At 42.2% G+C, this 22168-nt stretch overlaps 1 protein-coding gene and 1 pseudogene across 1 annotated transcript in view; one reads left to right on the top strand and one right to left on the bottom strand.

Moving 5' to 3' along the window:
- The window catches only part of ubxn4 (UBX domain protein 4), a 64350-nt gene that overhangs the window by 20292 nt on the left and 21890 nt on the right, over positions 1-22168 (top strand). The window contains exons 4-8 of the mRNA XM_055638642.1: positions 12745-12863; positions 16528-16699; positions 18823-18943; positions 19251-19305; positions 21860-22024. Of these exons, the coding sequence (XP_055494617.1) occupies positions 12745-12863; positions 16528-16699; positions 18823-18943; positions 19251-19305; positions 21860-22024 (632 nt within the window). The remainder of the gene's footprint in view (positions 1-12744; positions 12864-16527; positions 16700-18822; positions 18944-19250; positions 19306-21859; positions 22025-22168) is intronic.
- On the bottom strand, positions 13637-15779 carry LOC129698538 (AP-3 complex subunit sigma-1-like; annotated as a pseudogene).

Here is a 22168-nt window from a genome sequence, read left to right on the forward strand (position 1 = left end):
ATCGGGTACAGGAGCCTTTAACCCCTTGATTCCAGACTCACAGCCACGAGGCCTGTACGCGGGAGAGAAACAGAAAGGTAAGTACATAGCATTCACCAGGAGGGGGAAGCGCCTAACACCCCCACTCAAAGATACTGAATAAGTTTCTGAAAATGAACTAAAAAACACCACCAAATTTCAGCAACTATTCAGTAGCACAGACATCACTGGCGCGACAATGCATCAGCCAATACATTATCTTTGCCACGGATATGCCTGATCTCCAGGTTGAAGTCCTGCAGCTGCAAGCTCCAGCTCATCAACCGCCGGTTCTTATTCCGCATATTTTGCAAAAATACCAAAGGATTATGATCCGTGAGTATGATGACAGGGACATTCGAGGAGCCAACATAAACCTTGAAATGATTCAGAGACATTAAAACAGCAAGGGTTTCTTTCTCAATGGTGGAGTACCACTTCTGATGACGATTAAACTTCTTAGAGAAGTACGAAACTGGATGCTCCACCCCATCTGAATCATCCTGTAGAAGAACTCCACCAACCCCACGATCACTAGCATCCACTGCCAGCTTAAATGGACGCTCAAAATCAGGTGCGCGCACCAGAAGACTTTTAGTATGATCAAAGGCTTGTTAACACTGCGGACCACACAAAAGCTACCTTCGGACTCAGCAAATCCGTCAAAGGGGCAGCCACCGCAGAGAAGTTTGGACAGAATCCTCTATAGTACCCAACCATAGCCAGATACCTACGGAGTTCAGTCCTAGAGGTGGGAGCAGGAAATGCGACAATATGCCCCACCTTTTCCTTGAGAGTGCGAACCTGACCCCGGCCCACCACTTTACCCAGATACGTTACCGTGGCCTGGCCAAACTCACACTTCCCCAGATTGATCGTTATGTTTGCCTCCGCTAGACGATGAAATACCGCCTTCAGATGACCGATGTGTTCGAACCACGACCTGGAGCACACAACCAAATCATCAAGGTATGCCTCACAGAAGGACAAACCAGATAATACAGTGTTCACCAACCGTTGGAAGGTTGCCGGCGCATTGCGCATTCCAAATGCCATTACCGTGTACTGAAGAAAGTCATCAGGCATAACGAACGCAGAGATCTCCCTCGCCGCCTAGTCAAAGGAACTTGCCAATAGCCTTTTAACAAGTCCAATTTAGACACAAAAGATGCACTTCCCACACGATCCACGCAATCCTCCATCCGTGGGAGAGGATAGCAATCCGGCTTAGTTACACCATTTACTTTCCGAAAGTCCGTGCAAAACCTGTCCTCCCCATTAGCCTTCGTAGCCAGTAGACACGGAGAACTCCACGGACTACAACTAGGTTCAGCAATGCCATGCCGCCGCATATAGTCAACCTGACTCCTTAGACGATGACGCTTGTCAGGGTTGACCCGATACGGATGCTGTTTAATTGGCGCAGCACCGGCCACGTCAATGTCATGCTGCAGCACAAACGTCTGAGAAGGCACATCCGAGAACAGTGACCCATTTGACTCCACCAAAGCAAGCAGATCACCCCGCTGACCTTCAGTCAAATGAGACAACCGCAAGGGAAGCGACTCCAAAGCCTCAGAGTTACTCAGCTTTCCCTGCGTCACTGCCACAGACAACCGTGCCTCACCCACATCACCACCCGTGTCAGGGGGCAGCACCACTGCAGCCAAAACAGGCTTAGACGAAACCGAAGGACAGAGCTCCTCCCCATCAACCCCCACAGGCTCTTGCTCATGGTACTGCTTCATCATGTTGACATGATAGAGCTGAGTCTTACGCATCCGATCAGGGGTACCAATAACGTAATCCCTCTCACCAACCTTCTTAACCACCTGATAGGGACCGCTATACCGAGCCGGCAGACTGGAAGGAGGAATAGGCAAGAACACCAGGACCTTGTCACCTGGAGAAAAATTCCTACTAGAAGCCTTCCTGTCGAACCAGTCCTTCATCCTAGACTGAGCAGAAGCAAGATTACCCATTGCCAGTTCGCATGCCCTCCTCAGTCTAGAGCGAAAAGTACAGACGTGGTCTAAAATACTACGTTTTGTATCCTCCTGCAACCATTTCTCCTTCAGGACCCTCAACGGACCACGTACAGTATGCGCGAACACCAGGTCAGCAGGACTGAACCCTAAAGACTCCTGCACGACCTCACGCACCGCAAACATAACTAGATGATCATCCCAGTCTTTTTCAAACTCCAGGCAGTAAGTCCTCAACATAGATTTCAAAGTCTGGTGAATCCTCTCGAGAGCTCCCTGGCTCTCAGGATGATACGCACTGGAGTAACAATGCTTAATATCTAACAACTTCATTACCTGACCAAAAACCTTCGACATGAAGTTGGAACCTTGGTCACTCTGCACAACCTTGGGCAAACCGAACAACGAAAAAAACTTAGTGAGAGACTTAACAATGGTAGGGGCAGTAATTCTACGCAAAGGGACCACCTCCGGAAAGCGGGTAGACGCACACATAATTGTTAATAAAAACTTGTTGCCCACCCTTGTCCGAGGTAGAGGACCCACACAATCAACTAGTATCTGCTCAAACGGCTCACCGACCACAGGGATTGGATATAAAGGCGCAGGAACAATCGATTGGTTCGGCTTTCCTGCCACCTGGCAAATGTGACAACACCTGCAGTGCCGTTTCACGTCCTTTTTCAACCCTGGCCAAAATAAATTCCGTAAGATACGGTCATACGTCTTATTGACCCCCAAATGTCCACCCAGAGGACCATCATGAGCCAAACAGAGTATCTCGTCCCTATACCGACGAGGCATCACAATCTGATCAACCACGCTCCAATCATCATGCCCAGATATATCCAAGGGAGACCACTTTCGCATCAGTAAGCCATCCCTTAGAAAATAACCCTTTGCCGTGGAATCCATATCCCCCTCGGGCACCGCGCAGTCGAACAGATCAGATAAACCTGGATCACTCTTTTGCTCCTCAACCAGCCGGTCACGTGACAGCAACACCGGCACATTTCCAGACACTACCCCATCTTGAGATGGAGAAACACCCTTCACAACACAGGATCTATCATCCTGATCCCCAAAAATGCTCTCACTCAGGTCCACCACATCCTCAAACTTCGCCTGGCTCTTAGCCATAAGCCCTCGTGACAGCACAAGCTGCGAAGACCCTCGGATGCTGCATAGCCAATCTATCAGGACTCTGCACCATCGGAACAGCCGTCACCTCAGGAGTAACTAAAACTCTACCTCCTGCCAAGTCATTCCCCGAAATCACAGAAACTCCCCCAACGGGAAAACACGGCCGTAACCCAACAGTTACCCGGCCTGAAACCAACTCTGACTCGAGACTCAAGGTATGCAAAGGCACTACCATGTCATCCATCCCGAATCCTACCACAGGGACACTTGACCCAACCGATGATTCCCCAGAAAACGGCAGTACACTATCCAATATAAAGGACTGAGTAGCACCAGTATCACGCAAGATGGATACTGGAACTCTATCACCCCCATCCTCTAGAGAAACAAAACCATTCATGATGAACGCAGAATAATTCCTACACTCATCAGACTCGGGCACCTCAGGTACCACAGGTGTCTTCTGTGTACCCACCAAAGCCACAGGCTTTGCATTTTTCTGCTTCAGAACGGGACACGACTTTAACATGTGCCCTTTCCCTCTACAATAGTAGCACACAGGACCTTCCTTAGTCCTCAAATTTCCGTCAACCTTATCAGCTCGGACCTCCCCCTGTATCAACGTGCTGCCACTTGCAGGCACAGAAACAGCTTTGACACTGCCACCGGCGACACCACCACGATCAACCGGCCGTGCACCAAAACTATAGGATCGCCCAACAAAATCAGATTTATGAGTCAATACATACTCATCTGCCAACACCGCGGCCTTAGACACCTCATTCACCTTCTGCTCATTAAGGTAAATAGCAACCCTCTCAGGGAGACAGTTCTTAAAGTCTTCCATAATCATCAAGGCCCGCAGTAGCTCAAAATCCTTCACTCCTTGAGAAGCGCACCACCTGTCAAAAAGTGCCTCCTTCTCCCTAGCAAACTCCACATAAGTCTGACTATCAAACTTCCTAAAGCGCCGGAATTTCTGCCGGTACGCCTCTGGAACTAATTCATAAGCCCTTAATACTGTAGACTTCACACACTCATAGTCCAGACTGCTTTCAACAGATAAAGACGAATACACCTCCCGTGCTTTACCCACAAGGACACACTGCAATAGCAAGGTCCACACATCCCTAGACCACTTCAAGGACAAAGCCACCCGTTCAAACACTGTGAAATACTTGTCCACATCCTTCTCACTAAACGGGGGAACCAGGCGGATGTTCTTGCTCATATCAAACTCCCGTTCCCTAGAAGAAACCCGGGAGGCATCCAATTCCTTCTCCCGCAGCCTAATCTCTGCCCTCTTGGTTTCCTCCTCAGCCCTCTTGGTTTCCTCCTCAAGTCGTTTCATTTCAAGAACATGCATGAGCTCATCCTTTTTCAAGGCCAGCTCTAACTCCTTCAACCTAATGACTGCCTCCATGTCCTGATCAGGCTGAACAGAAGGTGGGGGACTGTCTGCACAGCCAGGCAAAACCCCACCCTCCACCAACGCAGCCCACAACACTGATTTAATGGACTGTTTCTTTGAATGCTTGTCAATAGGCACGTCATAGTTCTCTGCCAGCAAAATCAAATGCTCCTTCGTACATCTATCAAACAACTCCCGACTAGGAGCCTCAACAAAGTCTTGCACCTTAAATTCCATATCAAAAGTAGCACCAAACCACCAGCTAAACACTGGGCACAAATGCTACCACAAACAGGGAAGAAAAAAATTCCCTCACACACACAGACTTCCTCAGTCACCAGAAGCCTACCAAAAAAACCCCCCAAAACGTCTAGGGTCCTCACATCCCGGACGAGCCCCCATTTTGTTACGACTCCCGAATGCAGGTACTTCAGAGCCGCGTAACACAAGGCAAAAACCAGGTTCAAGTTCAAAAATAGTTTTAATTATACAATAGAACACAAAACCCAAACCTGATTTAAACAACCCAGTCAGGGATATGGATGAACTGACAAACAATTTAACAATGCTCCAGCCAGCCACGTGATGGACCGTCGAACCGGAGACTCTAAAACCTGCCTAAAGAGATATAACCCTGAAACAAAATACACGAAAACACTAAGGTCAGCCCTTATCCGTCCCAATTCAATATTTGTTACCAAGGAATGGTGAAAGTACACAAAGTTCTATGCCATGTGGCCAGGCCTCCCTCGGCCCACACCAGCAGTCTGCTCATCAGTCAGGGTCGATGAAGAAGCGAGAGAATCCTGGGAAGCTCTGGTATTTAAGCTTCAGATGAGTCACCCGTCACCTGACGCAGCTTGGCCAATCGGGTACAGGAGCCTTTAACCCCTTGATTCCAGACTCACAGCCACGAGGCCTGTACGCGGGAGAGAAACAGAAAGGTAAGTACATAGCATTCACCAGGAGGGGGAAGCGCCTAACAGTCTACTTACTATTTAAACCAGCATCTGCAGTTCTTTCCGACACGTTAGTTGGGACATGATTCTTTTGTAAATATTTTTGCAGATTGCTGTTGTTTTATTAGAATAAGACAAATAATAGATAATGAATAAGAATTTCATTGATGGTGTTGAACAGAATTAGAGCTGTAGGCTGGGCCGAGCATCAAAAATGTGTCTAGAAATCAGTTTTCGTGACCCAAGTCACCAAACTACATGCAATTTTCCACAGATTTCGAGGAAATATAATTGAGAAGGAAGTCATAACTCATGATTGCGGAAAGTTGCACATTAATTAATTAAACTAATTAGAAAATGAGATCAGGAAAGTAAGCGCCATCTATTGGCCAATGCCCATATTACACGATGGGCAGCCTATTTCCGTGTTGCAGTCCATTTAAACTATATATCATTATACCTATATATATTCCAGATAGTAATATAGGTATAATAATATTGCATATCATTATACCTATATATATTCCAGATAGATATATTCCTCAGTTTTCCTGGAAACGGCCGCTATGGACAGCACTATGTACACCCCCCCCCCCCCCCCCCCCCCCCCCCCCCCGCGGAGAAGATCCGCGGCTCCGCATTCGCAAATTGGCCGCTTTTAAATTGAGACCACGGCTTCACTATGTTAAATACATAGGCTCCGCAATCGGAGCACCTTTTCCCGGTAAATTATCGCAGGCAGCTCCGAGATTAGATGATTAAGACTTATTACTCTACAACAAGCTGGCATTAGTGAAAATGTTTAATTTACCTTGCTATTGATACATATAGTTTAGGCCCTCAACTTCATGAGTGAGTGAGTGAATGAATGAATGAATGATGGATGAATGAATGATGAATGAATGAATGAATGAATGCAGGATGAATAAATGGGGGAATATATGAGTGAGTGAGTGAGTGAATGAATGAATGAAGGATGAATGAATGTATTAATGAATGAAGGATGAATGAATGTATGAAGGAATGAATGAGTGTGAGTGAATGTACAGCCTCCAAATCTCATTTTTTCACCTTATAAAGAGTGCAATTAAATTAATTAAACTCCATACAGATTAATTTTCACAAATTCAGACTTTAGATCTTACCTTTCAGTTTGAGTTGATTCACAAAGTTTCACAACTTTGTGCTCAGCAGGGACTTTGCTTTCAAGACTTTCTTCCATTTCTATCCATTTTTCAGACTTCTTAATGCTTTTCTCACTAAATTCAATGAGCCTGCTGCAAGTTTCCATGACAAAGAACCTTCATCGGAATCTCCCTTAAAACAGGCATCATTGAAGCCCTCTCAGCTATGATATGTGCTAGCCTGAAACAAAACACGTGATTGGCCCACTGGCAGACAACTCAATGTTAAACGTGCTTTGATTGGACTATGAATACCTGAAATGTTCTGTTTTTTCTCTAATTTAATAAAAAAAAATATGCAAGTCTTGTTCATGACGAGTTTCGTGGGTGATTTATATATATTTTTTACACAATATGTGAAAATTTCATGTCGTTCTGTGACTTGGGTCACAAAACACTAGAATAAAGCTCCTCGGCCCACAGCCTACTGGGAAATTGGAGAAGGCCGAGTCAGATCTTTGAGACCTTGAAGAACTGAAATAGAAATGGGAGAGGACATCATGGTGGGGGAATTATGCCAGTGATTGAAATTCTAGATAATTGAAAAAAATAATGGTGAATCCATACATAATTAAAACTCTGATCTTGTTATCTTCCGGTTTGCGTGTTTTTTCTATTTGCTCAAAAACAGTACACGATAGCGCTACGATTTTTAGCCAGCTCACTCACCGTTCTCCTGTGCTGCGAGTGCACAAAGTTTCGTTCCGATCGGTGGTCTATTGTAAAAGTCATCGAGGTTTAAAAATCTTAAAAACCGCTCGTGCACAGATCGATCTCCTCTCCTGCCAGTCAGCGCTGCGCAGATTAGTCTCTTCTGTCACTCCGCGGGACGGTCTGCCCCTTCCTGCGCCATCGCGTCTTTACTGGAGCTGAGGGACACTCTGGATGGCCGGCGGAGAACACAATTTCGGAGCAGCCGGAATCAGCCCAGCCCGGCCCAGAGTCTGAGATGTCACCGATGTCGCCAAACTGAAAGCAGAGACTCTGATTCCGATGGAGGAGAGCGACCAACGCACGCTGTGAATCCCATCGCCAGCTCCAGCCCCTTCCTCTCTAGTCCCCCATGCTGGCTCCTGCTCACCTCCCCGTGATACCCCCTCTCCCCCATAGCTCTTACCCCGTCTTTTCTCCGAGCTCCCTTCCCCGCCCACACACCCTTCTCCCCCCCCCCCACAACTCCCCCTCCCCCTCCCGCCCACACAACCCTCCCGTCCACACTCCTCCCAAACCCTCCCCGCCCCCACACCCCCCCCCCCCCCCCCCCACGACTGCATTTCACAAGTTATAGGAGTAGAATTGGGCCATGCTGCCCATCGAGTCTACTCTGCCAATCAATCATGGCCGATCTCTGCCTCCTAATCCCAGTCTTCTCCCCATAACCCTTGACACCCGTTCTAATCAATAATTTGTCCATCCTGCCCTAAAAATATCCACTGACTGCCTCCACAGCCCTCTGGAGTTCCACAAATGAACTACCCTCTTTTTAGCGCCCTTTAATTCTGAGGCTATGACCTCTGGTCCTAGACTCCCACCAGTGGAAACATCCTTTCTACATCCACTCTATGCCTTCCATTATTCTGTAAGTTTTAATGAGGTCCCCCTCCACCTTCTAAACACCAGCGAATAACATAGAAACATAGAGAATAGGTGCAGGAATAGGCCATTCGGCCTTTTGAGCCAGCACTGCCATTCAATATGATCATGGCTGATCATCCAGAATCAGTACCCCGTTCCTTCTTTTCCCCATATCCGTTGATTCTTTTAGCCCTAAGACCTATATCTATTTCTCTTGAATACATCCAGTGAATTTGCCTCCACTGCCTTCTGTGGCAGAGAATTTCACAGATTCATAACTCTCTGGGTGATAAAGTTTTTCATCATCTCAGTCCTAAATGGCCTTATTCTTAAACTGACCCCTGGTTCTGTACTCCCACAAAGTCGGGAACATTTTTCCTGCATCTAGCCTGTCCAATCCCTTAATAATTTTATATATTTCAATAAGATCCCTCCTAAATTCCAGGGAATATAAGCTCAGTCGATCCATTCTTTCATCATATGTTAGTCCTGCCATCCTGGGAATTAACCTGGTGAACCTACGCTGCACTCTCTCAATAGCAAGAATGTTCTTCCTCAAGCTAGGAGACCAAAACTGCACACTATACTCCAGGTGCGGTCTCACCAGGGCCCTGTACAACTGCCGTAGGACCTCCTTGCCCCTATACTCAAATCTTCTCACGATGAAGGTCAACATGCCATTTACTTTCTTCACTGCCTGCTGTACCTGCATGCTTACTTTCAGTGACTGATGTACAAGGACACCCAGGTCTTTTTGCACCTCCCCTTTCCTAATCTGACTCCATTCATATAATAATCTGCCTTGTTCTTTCGTGGCTCACATTTATCCACATTATACTGCATCTGGCCACTTACCCAAGCTATCCACGTCACCCTTCAGCCTCATAGCATCCTCCTCGCAGCTCACACTGCCATCCAGCTTTGTGTCATCCGCAAACTTGGAGATGTTACATTTAATTGCTTCATCTAAATCGTTAATGTAGATGGTTATGCATGCAACCATATATGTAACTACCTCATTAGCATATTGACCCTCCCACATTCTATAGTATAACTGTAGTCTCTGCATGTTCCCTCCCTGTTAGGTTCCAGTACGTGTGTAGACCAGATGTGGTTAGTACTGGAACGTGTGTTATTAGTGTTTAAATAAAGATCTAGCTAAAGGACTATGGACGACGTCTAGTTTCCTTTACATGGTGTCAGCCAGTGTAAATCTGCGCCTCTGTTTATCGGATTTTTTTTATTCATTTGTCTTGTAAGTGTGTGCAAGGATGGCTTCGTCGTGTCGCAAGCCTTCCCCGTTAGTTTTCGATGCTGACATAGCGGAGCGATGGGAGACGTTTGTTATGGACTACAACCATTATGTGAACATCGCACACCACAATGACTCTCCTGCTCTCAGAGCATCTTTGCTGCTGAATCTCGCTCGTCCGGATGCCATGAGGAGGGCTCGGCACTTTGACTACCGTCCAGCAGTCCTGGACGCGGCTGGCCAGGTTGTCGAGCAAGCGGAGTCTCCTGACGACCCAATCTGTCTCCTGAGAAAATTCACTGAAATCTGTGACCTGCCTTCAAATCGTATCTTGGAAAGAACACGTTTGTTCTCCCGCAGGCAGCAGCCTGGGGAGCCGGTGGAATGTTTCATTGCAGACCTCCGCCACCTGTCGCAGCGATGTCGTTTTGGTGAGTTACGTGACGAGCTCACGCGGGACATTCTAGTTAATGGAATGCTTGATCAAAAGCTGCGAACTGATTTAATGCGGAAACCTGATCTCACGTTAAATGAAGCTGTGCATGCCTGCAGGCTAGCTGAGGTCGTTGCTCCGGCCAGTGGAGAGAGAGGTTCTGGGAACAGCACCGTCGCTGTAGCGACTGTGTTCGTGCCACGAAGGGCACCCAGTAATTCCAGACCTCAGTTTCGCCCCCAGTTTGTCCCCCGCCCCCAGGGTGCCAGAAAGTGCTCTAATTGTGGATATGGTCACTTGCCACAGGCTGCTTGTCCTGCCATCGGAAAAGCCTGTAACTTTTGCAGAAAGCTTAACCATTTCTCGTCCATGTGCCGTTCCCGTGGGAACGTGGCTCAGCCACCTCGCCAGGTGCTGAATAATCTCCAAAGGATCGACAATGTCCTTGATTCTCAGTCTGAGGAGGATTCCGCCCTCGAGTCTGACTCCAGCATTTCGATGGGGGATGCTAGTGTTTATGCTCTGCTGCACAACCAGACTCGCCTCCCCGATCCATCGGTGCTAGTCACTGTCAATATATCACTTTACAGTTAATATATGTGTCATTTTACAATACTGGAGAGTTTTTGACGAACAAGATTAGTATTCACTTTTTAAACAAAAATCTACCCATTATGTTAAATCTTATAAATAGCAGATATAACTTAGATAACTTTAAGACTGAAAGGCAACACACTGTCCCTTGTTTATCTGTCGTACGGACCAAGTCGCAAACTTCGTTCCTTCGTGTCAACTTCGGGAAGCTCCGCAATGACCATTACGGAGGCATTTTACACAGAAAAATCAGCCCTAATCAAACGATCTGACGAATCATCGGCCATCGATACCCAAATCCATAAAGTGATGTACCGTTTAGATCGCATTGGTGAAAATGTTTGGTCTCGCTAATAATGTAACGTTCATTTTCTGAGACACCAAACCTTTTAGTGTCCACCATAACGAACATTTGTGTAACGCGTTTGTGGCCACTCAGATGGATGCAGCATTCTACTACATGATCAGGTGAAAAAAGTGGAAACTGTGTTTGCAATAGTATTCATAAACATAGAAAGGAATAAGAAATATGTGCACTTACTGTGCCAACCAGGTCACTGGTGGACACCACGCGACACCGTAACACAAAATTGTGTATTCTAGATAGATATGCCATTTATTGTCACTATACATGTACAGTGAAACTGAAAGCTGCTCGTACTCAGTGCATACATACAATTTAGCACAAAAAACAAGAAACAGAAAAAACAAAAACAGAAGGGAGATGGAGGGGGGGGGGGGGGGGGGGATAGGTGCACAAATTCTGTGGCGCTACATACATATATACAGATGGAAGTCCGTGTTGGGCGGTGTAGTCAATGCATGTGTGAATTTGAATTTATAGTAGATATAATTCTCGGAAAGCAACTATTCCTGAGTCTGTTTGTCCTGGATTTGATGCACCTATAGCGCCTTCCAGAGGGCAGCAGGTCGAACAGTCCAAACGCAGGATGGGAGCTGTCTTTGGTGATCTTCTTTGCCCTGCTAAGGCAGCGGGAGGTGTAGATGCCATTCTGATGCCATTTTTAGAAACTTGCCATCAATATGCTATCTTATCTTATATTTGTTGTTAGTACTACGTTAGTCATGAACCCAATAAAGTGCTTGTCAATTTTTTTGAAGGAATTTGAAATTTTACCCCATTCGTCACATTTTTGTGTGCAGTATTGTAAAAAGACACATTTATTGTAAATAACTGGGGTCCCAGCACTGAGCCTTGCAGCACTCCACGAGTCACTGCCTGACATTCTGAAGAGGATCCATTAATTCCTACTCTTTGCTTCCTGTCTGCCAACCAGTTCTCCATCCATGTCAATACCCTGCTCCTAAAACCATGTGTTTGAAGTTTGCACACTAATGCCTTGTGTGTGGCCTTGTCAAAGGCTTTTTGAAAGTTCAGATACACCACATCCATCCTTATAAATTCTAATTGTTACATCCTCAAAAAATTCCAGATTAGTCAAGACTTCGAGAAGAGTAGAGGCCCAGTGCTGTCAAATGCTCATATGCTAACCCACTCATTCCTGGAATCATTCTTGTAAACCTCCTCAGATCCCCTTTTAATCTTTCCCTCCCATTTTTAACCTGTGCCCTCTAGTTTTAGACTCCACTACCCTTATATGCCCATCATTATTTTAGAAACCTATTGGGTCACTGCTCATCTTCTTTCGCTCAAGGGAAAACAGTGTCAATCTATTCAGTCCTTGTGACTCAAGCTCTCCTGCCAGGCAACATCCTTGTGAATTTTTACTGTGCCCCCTCAGGCTTAATCACTTTGAAATATTTGGGGTTTTTAGGTTATACTGTATTTTATTTCTTTAATTGTTTAAATCAATTGCCGTAGTTATTGAATGAACCTGCCAACTTTGCCATCGTTCAAAGATTTTCTAGCAATATCTGATTACAATATGCAAATCTCTGTTACATGCAAGGTCTCAATAGCATAGTCAGTCCAATGAGCTATTGTTAAAAATATGTTATTTGGAGATGGACCAAAGATAAATGGATTTCTAAACTTTGAGTACTGGCTGTGAGCCCCATTGCACAAAATTTACCTTGATGGAATGGCAGATCTTTATGAATAAAAACTTCTCTCACTGTTTCACATGAATACATCAATAATTTTCTACATTGTCTTTGGATTTTTCTCAGCAATGTCCCTTAAATGGTCCTTAAATCTATAACATACAGATCCTGTGGTATGCATTCCATCGTGCTTTTTTATAGGAGACAATGGAATTCCATTGGAGGTTATTGTCGGAAGCATGACTGCAGAGGCCCTAGTAGCTCGAATAAAGAAAGTGAAGGAAGTAAGCAATGATTTTTCTTAATGTTTGATTGTTTATTGATAATTGTATTTGATTTTTGTTTTAGTTTGTCCTTAAGTATAAACTAAGTAACCAAAATGCATGAACAAGGGAGACAGACTATGAATCCATGTCTGTCTTTTAAAGTTATTTCAGGTACTTTTCGCATTTTGAAATAAATCCAGATTTATGCTATCCAAAATTGGAACTTGGGATAGGTAATGATCTGAATATTTTGACACGGTATGTGTGTTTTCGTTCCATGGTTAATCCATCAGGAAATATATTTTACCCATTTTTTAGATTGTTTTTTGTATCTATTCTAAAAGGACTAATGAAATCCTCATTCGGTGTGATTTCCCTGTTGAATATTAAGTTCCATTAACATAACCTATTTTTTAAAATTTAGGATGAATTTATTTCAGTGTTCTTTTACTATTTATATGAACTCCATCAGATATATAATGAATAGTTTATAGCACAGATTGTACAAAGTCACTGGGTCTTAAATAATTACCATAATTGCAGCCAGTTCATAATTAAAAGTCACTTCATAGAACGTTGGAATGTAAATGTAACATTACACAGGAAACTGGATATAAAATAAATCAAGCACAACAAAATGCCTTTTGTGCTTTACTGATGCAATTTGGAATATTATTTCCCAAAATACTTCTTGATACTAATTGGATTTTTAATTTGGTAGATAGTTGCATGATAAACCTTAATTAGAAAATATTCTAAACTGGAAGCTGATGAGGCTAGGTGTAGCACTTTTAACTGATGTCTCCTATGTGAATATTTTGAGGAGTTTCCTAGAAGGTTCATATTCTTCACTGTTGCCACTGCTGGAGCTCCTGCAAGATTAGCCTCAATTTTTTCCATTTTGTTCTGAGCATCAATCTGAGTATCTCTTTCATTCATATTGGTCTCCAAAACCATTACCATTTCTGCCAAAATATTGCAAACTTTGTCTATGTGGAACATTAAATCTAGCGCACAGACATTCTCAGAACATTTGTCCAATGTTTCCACAAAAACCTGAATTAGATACAAAATTCTCAGTTCGCTCTCCAAAGAATCCACACAATAAAACAAAATACAAAGTTGCATAATGTCTAAATAAGTCTGTCTGCTCCCTATTTGACATGAACCTTTCAAGAAATTACAGATGTTTTCATCTCTTTTTGATACCAAATGGAACTTCCTTATAATTTGTTGCTGTGTATGGCAGATAATAATTAAAGGATAATAATAATCTCAAGAGATTTGTAAATACATTAAAGGTAAAATATCTTTTTTAGATATGTTATGGGGAAAAAGAGTAGCAAAGTCAAATGTGGGTCCCTTGAAGGCAGACACGGGTGAAATTATTATGGGCAGCAAGGAAATGGCAGAAGAGTTGAATAGGTACTTCGGATCTGTCTTCACTAAGGAAGACACAAACAATCTCCCAGATGTACTGGAGGACAGAGGATCTAAGGGGGTAGGGGAACTGAAAGAAATTTTCATTAGGCGAGAAATAGTATTGGGTAGGCTAATGGGACTGAAGGATGATAAATCCCCTGGGCCTGATGGTCTGCATCCCAAGGTCCTCAGGGAGGTGGCTCTAGAAATAGTGGACGAATTGGTGATCATTTTCCAATGTTCAATGGATTCAGGATCAGTTCCTGTGGATTGGAGGATAGCTAATGTTATCCCACTTTTCAAGAAAGGAGCGAGAGAGAAAACAGGGAATTACAGACCAGTTAGCCTGACTTTGGTGGTGGGAAAGATGCTGGAGTCGATTATTAAAGGGGTAATAATGGGGTATTTGGATAGCAGTAAAAGGATTAGTCCAAGTCAACATGGATTTATGAAAGGGAAATCATGCTTGACTAATCGTCTGGAATTTTTTGAGGATGTGACAAGTAAAAGTAAAAGTGGATGTAGTGTATCTAGACTTTCAGAAAGCCTTTGAAAAGGTCCCGCACGGGAGACTGGTGACTAAAATTAGAGCACATGGTATTGGGGATAGGGCGTTGACATGGATAGAAAATTGGTTGGCAGACTGGAAGCAAAGAGTAGGAGTGAACGGGTCCTTTTCAGAATGGCAGGCAGTGGCGAGTGGAGTGCCGCAAGGCTCGGTATTGGGGCCGCAACAGTTTACCATATATATTAATGATTAGGCAGAGGGAATTAGGAGCAACACTAGCAAGTTTGCAGCTGACACAAAGCTGGGTGGCAGTGTGAACTGTGAAGAGGATGTTAGGAGGTTGCAGGGTGACCTGGGCAGGTTGAGTGTTTGGGCAGATGCGTGGCAGATGCAGTATAATACAGATAAATGTGAGGTTATCCACTTTGGCGGCAGAAACAAGGGGGCAGATTATTATCTCAATGGGGTTAGGTTAGGTAAGGGGGAGGTACAGCGAGACCTGGGCATCCTTGTACACTGGTCACTGAAAGTTGGCGTGCAGGATCAGCAGGCAGTGAAGAAAGCTAATGGAATGTTGGCCTTCATAACAAGAGGATTTCAGTATAGGAGTAAAGAAGTTCTTCTGCAGTTGTATAGGGCTCTGGTGAGACCACATCTGGAGTATCGTGTACAGTTTTGGTCTCCTAATTTGAGGAAGGACATCCTTGTGATTGAGGCAGTGCAGCGTAGGTTCAAGAGAATGGTCCCTGGGATGGTGGACTGTCATATGAGGAAAGATTAAAAAGGCTAGGCTTGTATTCACTGGAGTTTAGAAGGATGAGGGGGTATCTTATAGAAACATATACAATTATAAAATGATTGGACAAGTTAGATGCAGGAAAAAAATTCCCAATGTGGGGCGAGTGCGGAACCAGGGGCCACAGTCTTAGAATAAAGGGGAGGTCATTTAAGACTGAGGTAAAAAAAAAACTTTCCCCCCCCTGTTGTGCGAGTGACTGACCCATTTAAATTGTGTCAAGAGGTGGTTTCTTACCCAATCCGCGTTTTAAGTATATCGGTTTTTATTTTGTCCATCCTGTTCATTTTGTGTACTGTGAGTGACTGACCTTATTACTATCATTAACATTTATGAGGCATTTGGAAAGGTACATGGATAGGATAGGTTTAGAGGGATATGCGCCAAGCGCTGGCAAGTGGGACTAGTGCAGATGGGACATGTTGGTCGGCGTGGGCATGTTGGGCTGAAGGGCCTGTTTCCACATTGTTTGACACTGAATTACTGTGAATTTTTTTTTTTTTTTGTCTTACGTTAACAATTCAATATTCCCAGCAGTTTTTGAGCAGTTTTTCTTCAGCAAAGGTCATTTTTTCAGAAGGGTTTGTGTATATATATAAATAATACTAGGGCATGATAGGTTAGATGTTGAAATGATTCCAATAGCAGGACAATCTCAAACAAAGCCACATAGTTGCAAGATTGGGGGTGGTCATTTAAGACCAAGGTGCATGGGAACTTTTAGTACAGGGAGTGGATCTCTAGAATCCTCCGCCCCAGAGAATTGTGGGCACAAAATCATTTAAGGAGGAAGTTCAGGGAATCGGGGACTGTCAAGCTGGTACAGAGATGAAGCTTGGAGCTGATCAGCCATGATCATAATGGATGATGGGATGGGCTTTAGAAGCTGAGTGGCATACTCCTGCTCCTATCTTCTTATGTTCATATTTTCTTATGTAATATTTTACTTCCTTTAGATGCATAGACAAAATAAGGTAGCAGCTGGTGACAACCAGGAAAACCATATAGGTCAATGTTATGCTTCAACAAGCAGCACTCCAGCAACTGTTCAACCTAATGAGCCACAAGTTTATAATACAAGAACAGCAGAAACAATGGCACCACAAAAGCTTGAAGAAAGATCTAAAGGTAAACACATTTTTCAAACAATAACAATTGTCGACTCTTCCCCAAAGAATGAAATCCTATTATTTACATGTGTGGAAATCTTGTAAATTTCACCTTTTCAAAATTCAAGCAGCAGTTTGTGTTTATTGGTGAACTTCCTGATCATTTTCAGAAAAATGCTTGATGATTTTAGTGTTAGTACAATGTACCCATTTAAAACAAATAATACCATGCAAAATAGAGTTTGAGTTTGAGTGTATCCTAAATCTAGAAAGCCATTTTGTGAAAGATGGATTCATATTTTATAAATTCATAAATGTGAATGGCGACGTATTTATTTAAGCTATATTTGTGGAACTGTGGAGCAAATGTAAGTGAAATGATTCTCATAAGATTAATAGTAAAGAAATCCTAATTTAGAATTGAATGATCAATACTGCTGAGCTTTCATGGATGCAGAAGCTAGGTTGGGAGTGATCCCATGGGTAGAATAACATGATCAGGCCCAGCTTAAATGCATTATTTGAGATAATGTAGTGCCAATCGCATTGCAAGACATAATGTAAATAGAAAGGACAGGCATCATGTTGAATTTCGGAACTTAGTCAAATGGTTGAGAAGAAAAGGTACACAAAATTGAAAAGCCAAGATACTGTTAAATGGTGAAAGATTTGGTAATATTGATGTTCAAAGGAACTCAAGTATCTTTGTACGAAAGCTAACATACGTCAGGAAGGCAAGGGGCATGTTGCCCTTATTGAAATAATTTGAGTACAGCAGTAACGATGTCATTGGAATTATACAAGGCCTTGGTAAGAACACAGCAGAACAGAACATGCTGGAAATGCTCAGAAATTCATGATGTAGAAAGAGAAACAAAGGTGATGTTTTCAGCTTGAAGACACTTTGTCAGAAACTGAGCATTTTCAGGCTGGGACATTAACTATTTCTCTTTACATGCTGTGTGATCTGGTGACTGTTTCTTTCTTTTTGTTTTAGATTTCCAGCATATGCAGTTTTTTGAGTTGCAAGAGTCAAGTGCTTGATTGTCATATGTCCCAAAAGGGAACAATGAAATTCTTACTTGATTTACTCTTGACGGTGCACCTTGAGTGCAATTGTACGATTTTGATCTCTCAATCTTAGAAAGGAGGTACTTACCAAGGAGGGAGTGGAACAAAAATTCACTGCTCTGTTTCCAGGTGTAGAGAATTTGCTGCACAAGGACAGATTGGGGTGTCTAGGATTATATTGTCTAGCGTTTAGAAGAATTAAAGATATTCTCATTGAAACACAGAATTATTTTGGAACTGTGCTGCGGGAGGATGTTTCTCTAAGCAGAATATTTTGGTCACAGACACGGAATAAAGGTAGGCCATTTGGAATAGAGATGAGATTTTCTTATGCAGAGGTGGTTAGTTTCAGTGGAGACACAAGAAGCAGCAGATGATGGAATTTTGAGCAAGATGCGTGTTGGAAATTTGAGCAATACACAATGTACTGGACGAACTCAGTAAGTCGGGCAGCATCAGTGCAGGGAATTAATAGAAGATGCTTTGGGTCAGGACTTTTCTTCAGCGGGTGAAGAACGATGCCATTCCGAAATGTAGTCTGTCTGTTCCCTCTATAGACACTGCCTGACCTACAGAGTTCCTCAGTAGTTTGTTTTAGTTTGTTTCAATGTTTGTTGCATTTGAGTTTTTATCCAGCCTATTAAATTTTATCTTTAAACAGATGCAAAATTGCTTTTTAATGTATCTGACTACCCAAGTTGGTCTCAATGTTACAAAAACAGTAATAGCTTTGGTAGCTAATGTCTGGAGGTATGATCTCACGAGCTATCAAAGATTTTCTATAGGTGTTGCGAGCCTCTTGTGTTGGAACAATGTGCTGGAAGCCATACCAATAGCAATAGCCCGTGTCCAGAGTCACATTCAAGTAAAGGACCTGGCCCATGGGCAGATAAGCACCAATCTCAGTCTGCCCCATGCCTTCAAAAAAAGCAGAGACTAGAACCACTTAGAAAAAGGAAAATAAAATGTAAATAAGTTACTCAAATAATAAACTATTGCAGATTAAATGTTTTTGTGCAATGTTCTTCTATTTGAATATGGTTAAATGTATTTGGTTGTACTCTTTTCCAGAATCAACTGTAAATAAAGATCATCCAGATAATGCTGGCCCCTCTAACAGAATCACTCACCACAATGATGAGGCCTCTGCAAAGCCTCAAGAGAGCGAAGACCTTAACATTCGAGTTGAAAGGTATTCCTAATTAAATTGGGTTATCTGCATTGAACAATCAGTTTACTGATGGTCAAGTTTTATTTTAATGGATGCTTTTTTCATTAAAGCTTGTTATTTCCACACTGTTTCACTATGAATCTATTGAAATATTCTTGATCCTTTTTTAATCTAGAGCTTTTGGTTCTCAAAATTTTTAAAGGAACTTCAAACCTCAAGTTTGAAGTTGTTCATCTCTAAAATAAATCTGTATTTTGTCACAAGATTTTTGTATATATTGATACTGTGAATACAAAATTGTGCCGAGCTTCTTTTTATTTGCAACCAGAGTCACGCAGAAACTTGAAGAACAAAGAGAACAGAAAAAAGAGGAAGAAGCAATGGTAAATCTTACTGTTTATGGTTAACTACTTTGTTCCATTTTTTAAAAAAATATATATTGTATTTTAAGATTAAATAAAATTTATTGAATAAAAAATCTACTGATATTGATTTAATAATTGAAAAATCTGAGTTGAGATCCTTAACACAGGATTTAAGAATTAAAATTTTATTTTATAGAAATTAAAATTTTATTTTATAGAAACCTTAAAATTATAGAAAAAGTGCAATACCATCAAAGGTCAATCTGAACTTTGGGATTTGAGACTATTGTTTCAGTGGTGTATTTGAGGGAAGGTAATTTGCTGTTATCTAAATATAGTTTCAGTCCCGAGGAAATTATTAGCTGCCCTCTAATGGAGATGCTTGATTGTTTGAAAGAACTGCAGTCGTGAAGGTTTAACCTTCTTTGGCTGGGTAAGGTTTGCAATAAATGTCAGTCTTGTCATATCCACGGAATGACTTTTTTATAATCCTTCTTTAAGAATGCTGAGTCACATGACTGATAGCTCAGTGGACTGCAATGATCATCAAACTGTGTTAAGTGTGCAGGGTTCCAGTTTAATTTTAGCACCGCATCAGTGATTATGGTATTGCAGATGGTCATGAAACCTCTATATCAGAAAAGTATTGACGAGAGTTCTTTCTCAGCAATACCTATTGCGAGACTAGCTGAAAATGGGCGAAGACTGCATCTTATGATTTCCTTTGAATAATCTACTGCTAACCTTGGAAGATTCACATATGGCTAATAATCATTTGGATGTTATGCTGAACAACATTTTAGCATGAGGAACATTGCTGCAACAAAGAAATCGAATTTTCAGAAGGGAAGTGATATGTTGAATGAGATTGTTAAAACTATCCTTCAAGGCTGCCAGAAATTAAATTATTATCTGATCATAGTTTTTATACTGCAGTTATTTTTATTTCTGATTGTGTTAAGGTTCACTACTTTAAAAACAGACAACTCACAAAAATGTAAGTTAAACCAACTCAAGCTTTACTGATCATCAGCAGGTGGAAGTGACGGGGATACACCAGTCAAGTTGACAACAGACACTTGACTTCCCCGTGCCACCACTTCAATGAACAAAGATTTGCATGATGTTTTATACTGTATGTCACTTAATCACATTCCAAAGATGTTAGTCATGGTCACAAGAGGCAGCCAATGTTCATCACTACAGGACAAGTCTGAGCTTGTCTCTCTTATCAATTGGTAGACACATTTCAATGGCACCTGTCATTGTCTCAATATACACCAAGGCAAATTCCTTGTATGTGAATACTTGGCCAATAAACTTACTTACTTACTTACTTACTTACTTACTTACTTACTTACTTACTTACTTACTTACTTACATCAACCTTAGACAAGCCAGGGCTTGTCTCTCTCTTATCAAGCCACTGGAGAAGGCCTACTTGAGAAGGAATACAAGCTACAACCTAGTCAAGTATTCCACTATGTATCTTTTAAATATTTAAAAGCATTTAACCTTTTCGTGATTGTTTTTGTAATCTTTTATCATTGGATTCAAGCAGTAGAAGCAAAGAACTGCGGATGCTGGTTAATACACAAAAGGACACAAAGTGCTGGAGTAACTCAGTGGATCAAACAGCATCTCTGGAAAACATGGATAGGTAAAGTTTTGGATCGAAGACCCCCTTCTCTAGACTGGAGAAAAGTTTTGACTCGAACCGTCACGTAACCATGTTCTCCAGAGATGCTGCCTGACCTGTTAATTACTCTAGCTCCTGGTGCACCATTGGATTTAAGTCTGACTAATCTGGGAATTGCCAATACCATTAATCAGTTATGCTTGCATTGATTGGAAGGTTTATGGCTTTTGAATGTATGGGATCAGTTCTCATATCTATTTTTAAGCTAACGATAAAGCAGGCTTGAGCCCATCTTCAAAAGATGTTGGTAAGCCTAAATTCATTGTTGGAATAAAGGAAGTTAGTCCACAATAACCGTATCAATTTAAGTAGTATTAGTTAATATTAATTAAGTACATTCGCAAGTATTGTGACCATAGTTTCTCTTGACATGAAGACTACTACCTGTAGAAGTGTATACATTTTCATAAAATGTAATGGTTTTAATAAGTCTGAACAGTGCTACATTGTTTAGGACAGCTATCTGGCTAAAAATTGAATAGAACCACTATTATTTTTAGAAATGTTGTTTTTATTAGGTAATCAATTGAGGCAGTATACATCTCACTAATGTCATAACTTCTCTACTCTATACCCTGACTGATGAAGGCCAATGTACCACCCTATCTGCCTGTGATTACCAGTTTCTGGGAACAGTGGACCTGTACTCCTAGATCCCTTTACTCTACAACACTCCCCAAGGCCCTACCATTCACTGTGATGGTCCTGTCCTGGACCAAATTCTCAAAATGAAACATCTTACACTTATCTACATTAAACCCCTTTACGTTCTTCAGCCCACTTGCCCTGCTGATCAAGGTTCTGCTGTAAAATCTCAATTATTAGTTAACTTAATCTTCAGTTTGTATGTTAAAAAAACTTAATTTCTTTCAGAATGAAACTAAAGTTGAAGTTGAACGTAGAAAAGTAGGGAAGGATATGGTGGAGTTTAAGAGAAAACAAGAGGAAGACAGGACAAAAAGAATGTTGGAAGAAAGAAGCAGAGATAAAGAAGAAGAGCGTTTAGCACGGGAAAGAATAAGACAACAGATTGCCTTGGTATGTGCTTTGTTTAATTTAGATTTGAAATTAGAACTGTTGTAATCATGTAAATGTGACAATTTGTGGAAATGGATTCAATTAAGAAAATTTGATCAGTGACCGAGTCTTTGAACATGAGAGCTCACGATGCTAACTTTCTCA

The sequence above is a fragment of the Leucoraja erinacea genome, chromosome 7 (assembly GCF_028641065.1).
Source record: "Leucoraja erinacea ecotype New England chromosome 7, Leri_hhj_1, whole genome shotgun sequence".
Taxonomy (NCBI): Eukaryota; Metazoa; Chordata; class Chondrichthyes; order Rajiformes; family Rajidae; genus Leucoraja; species Leucoraja erinaceus.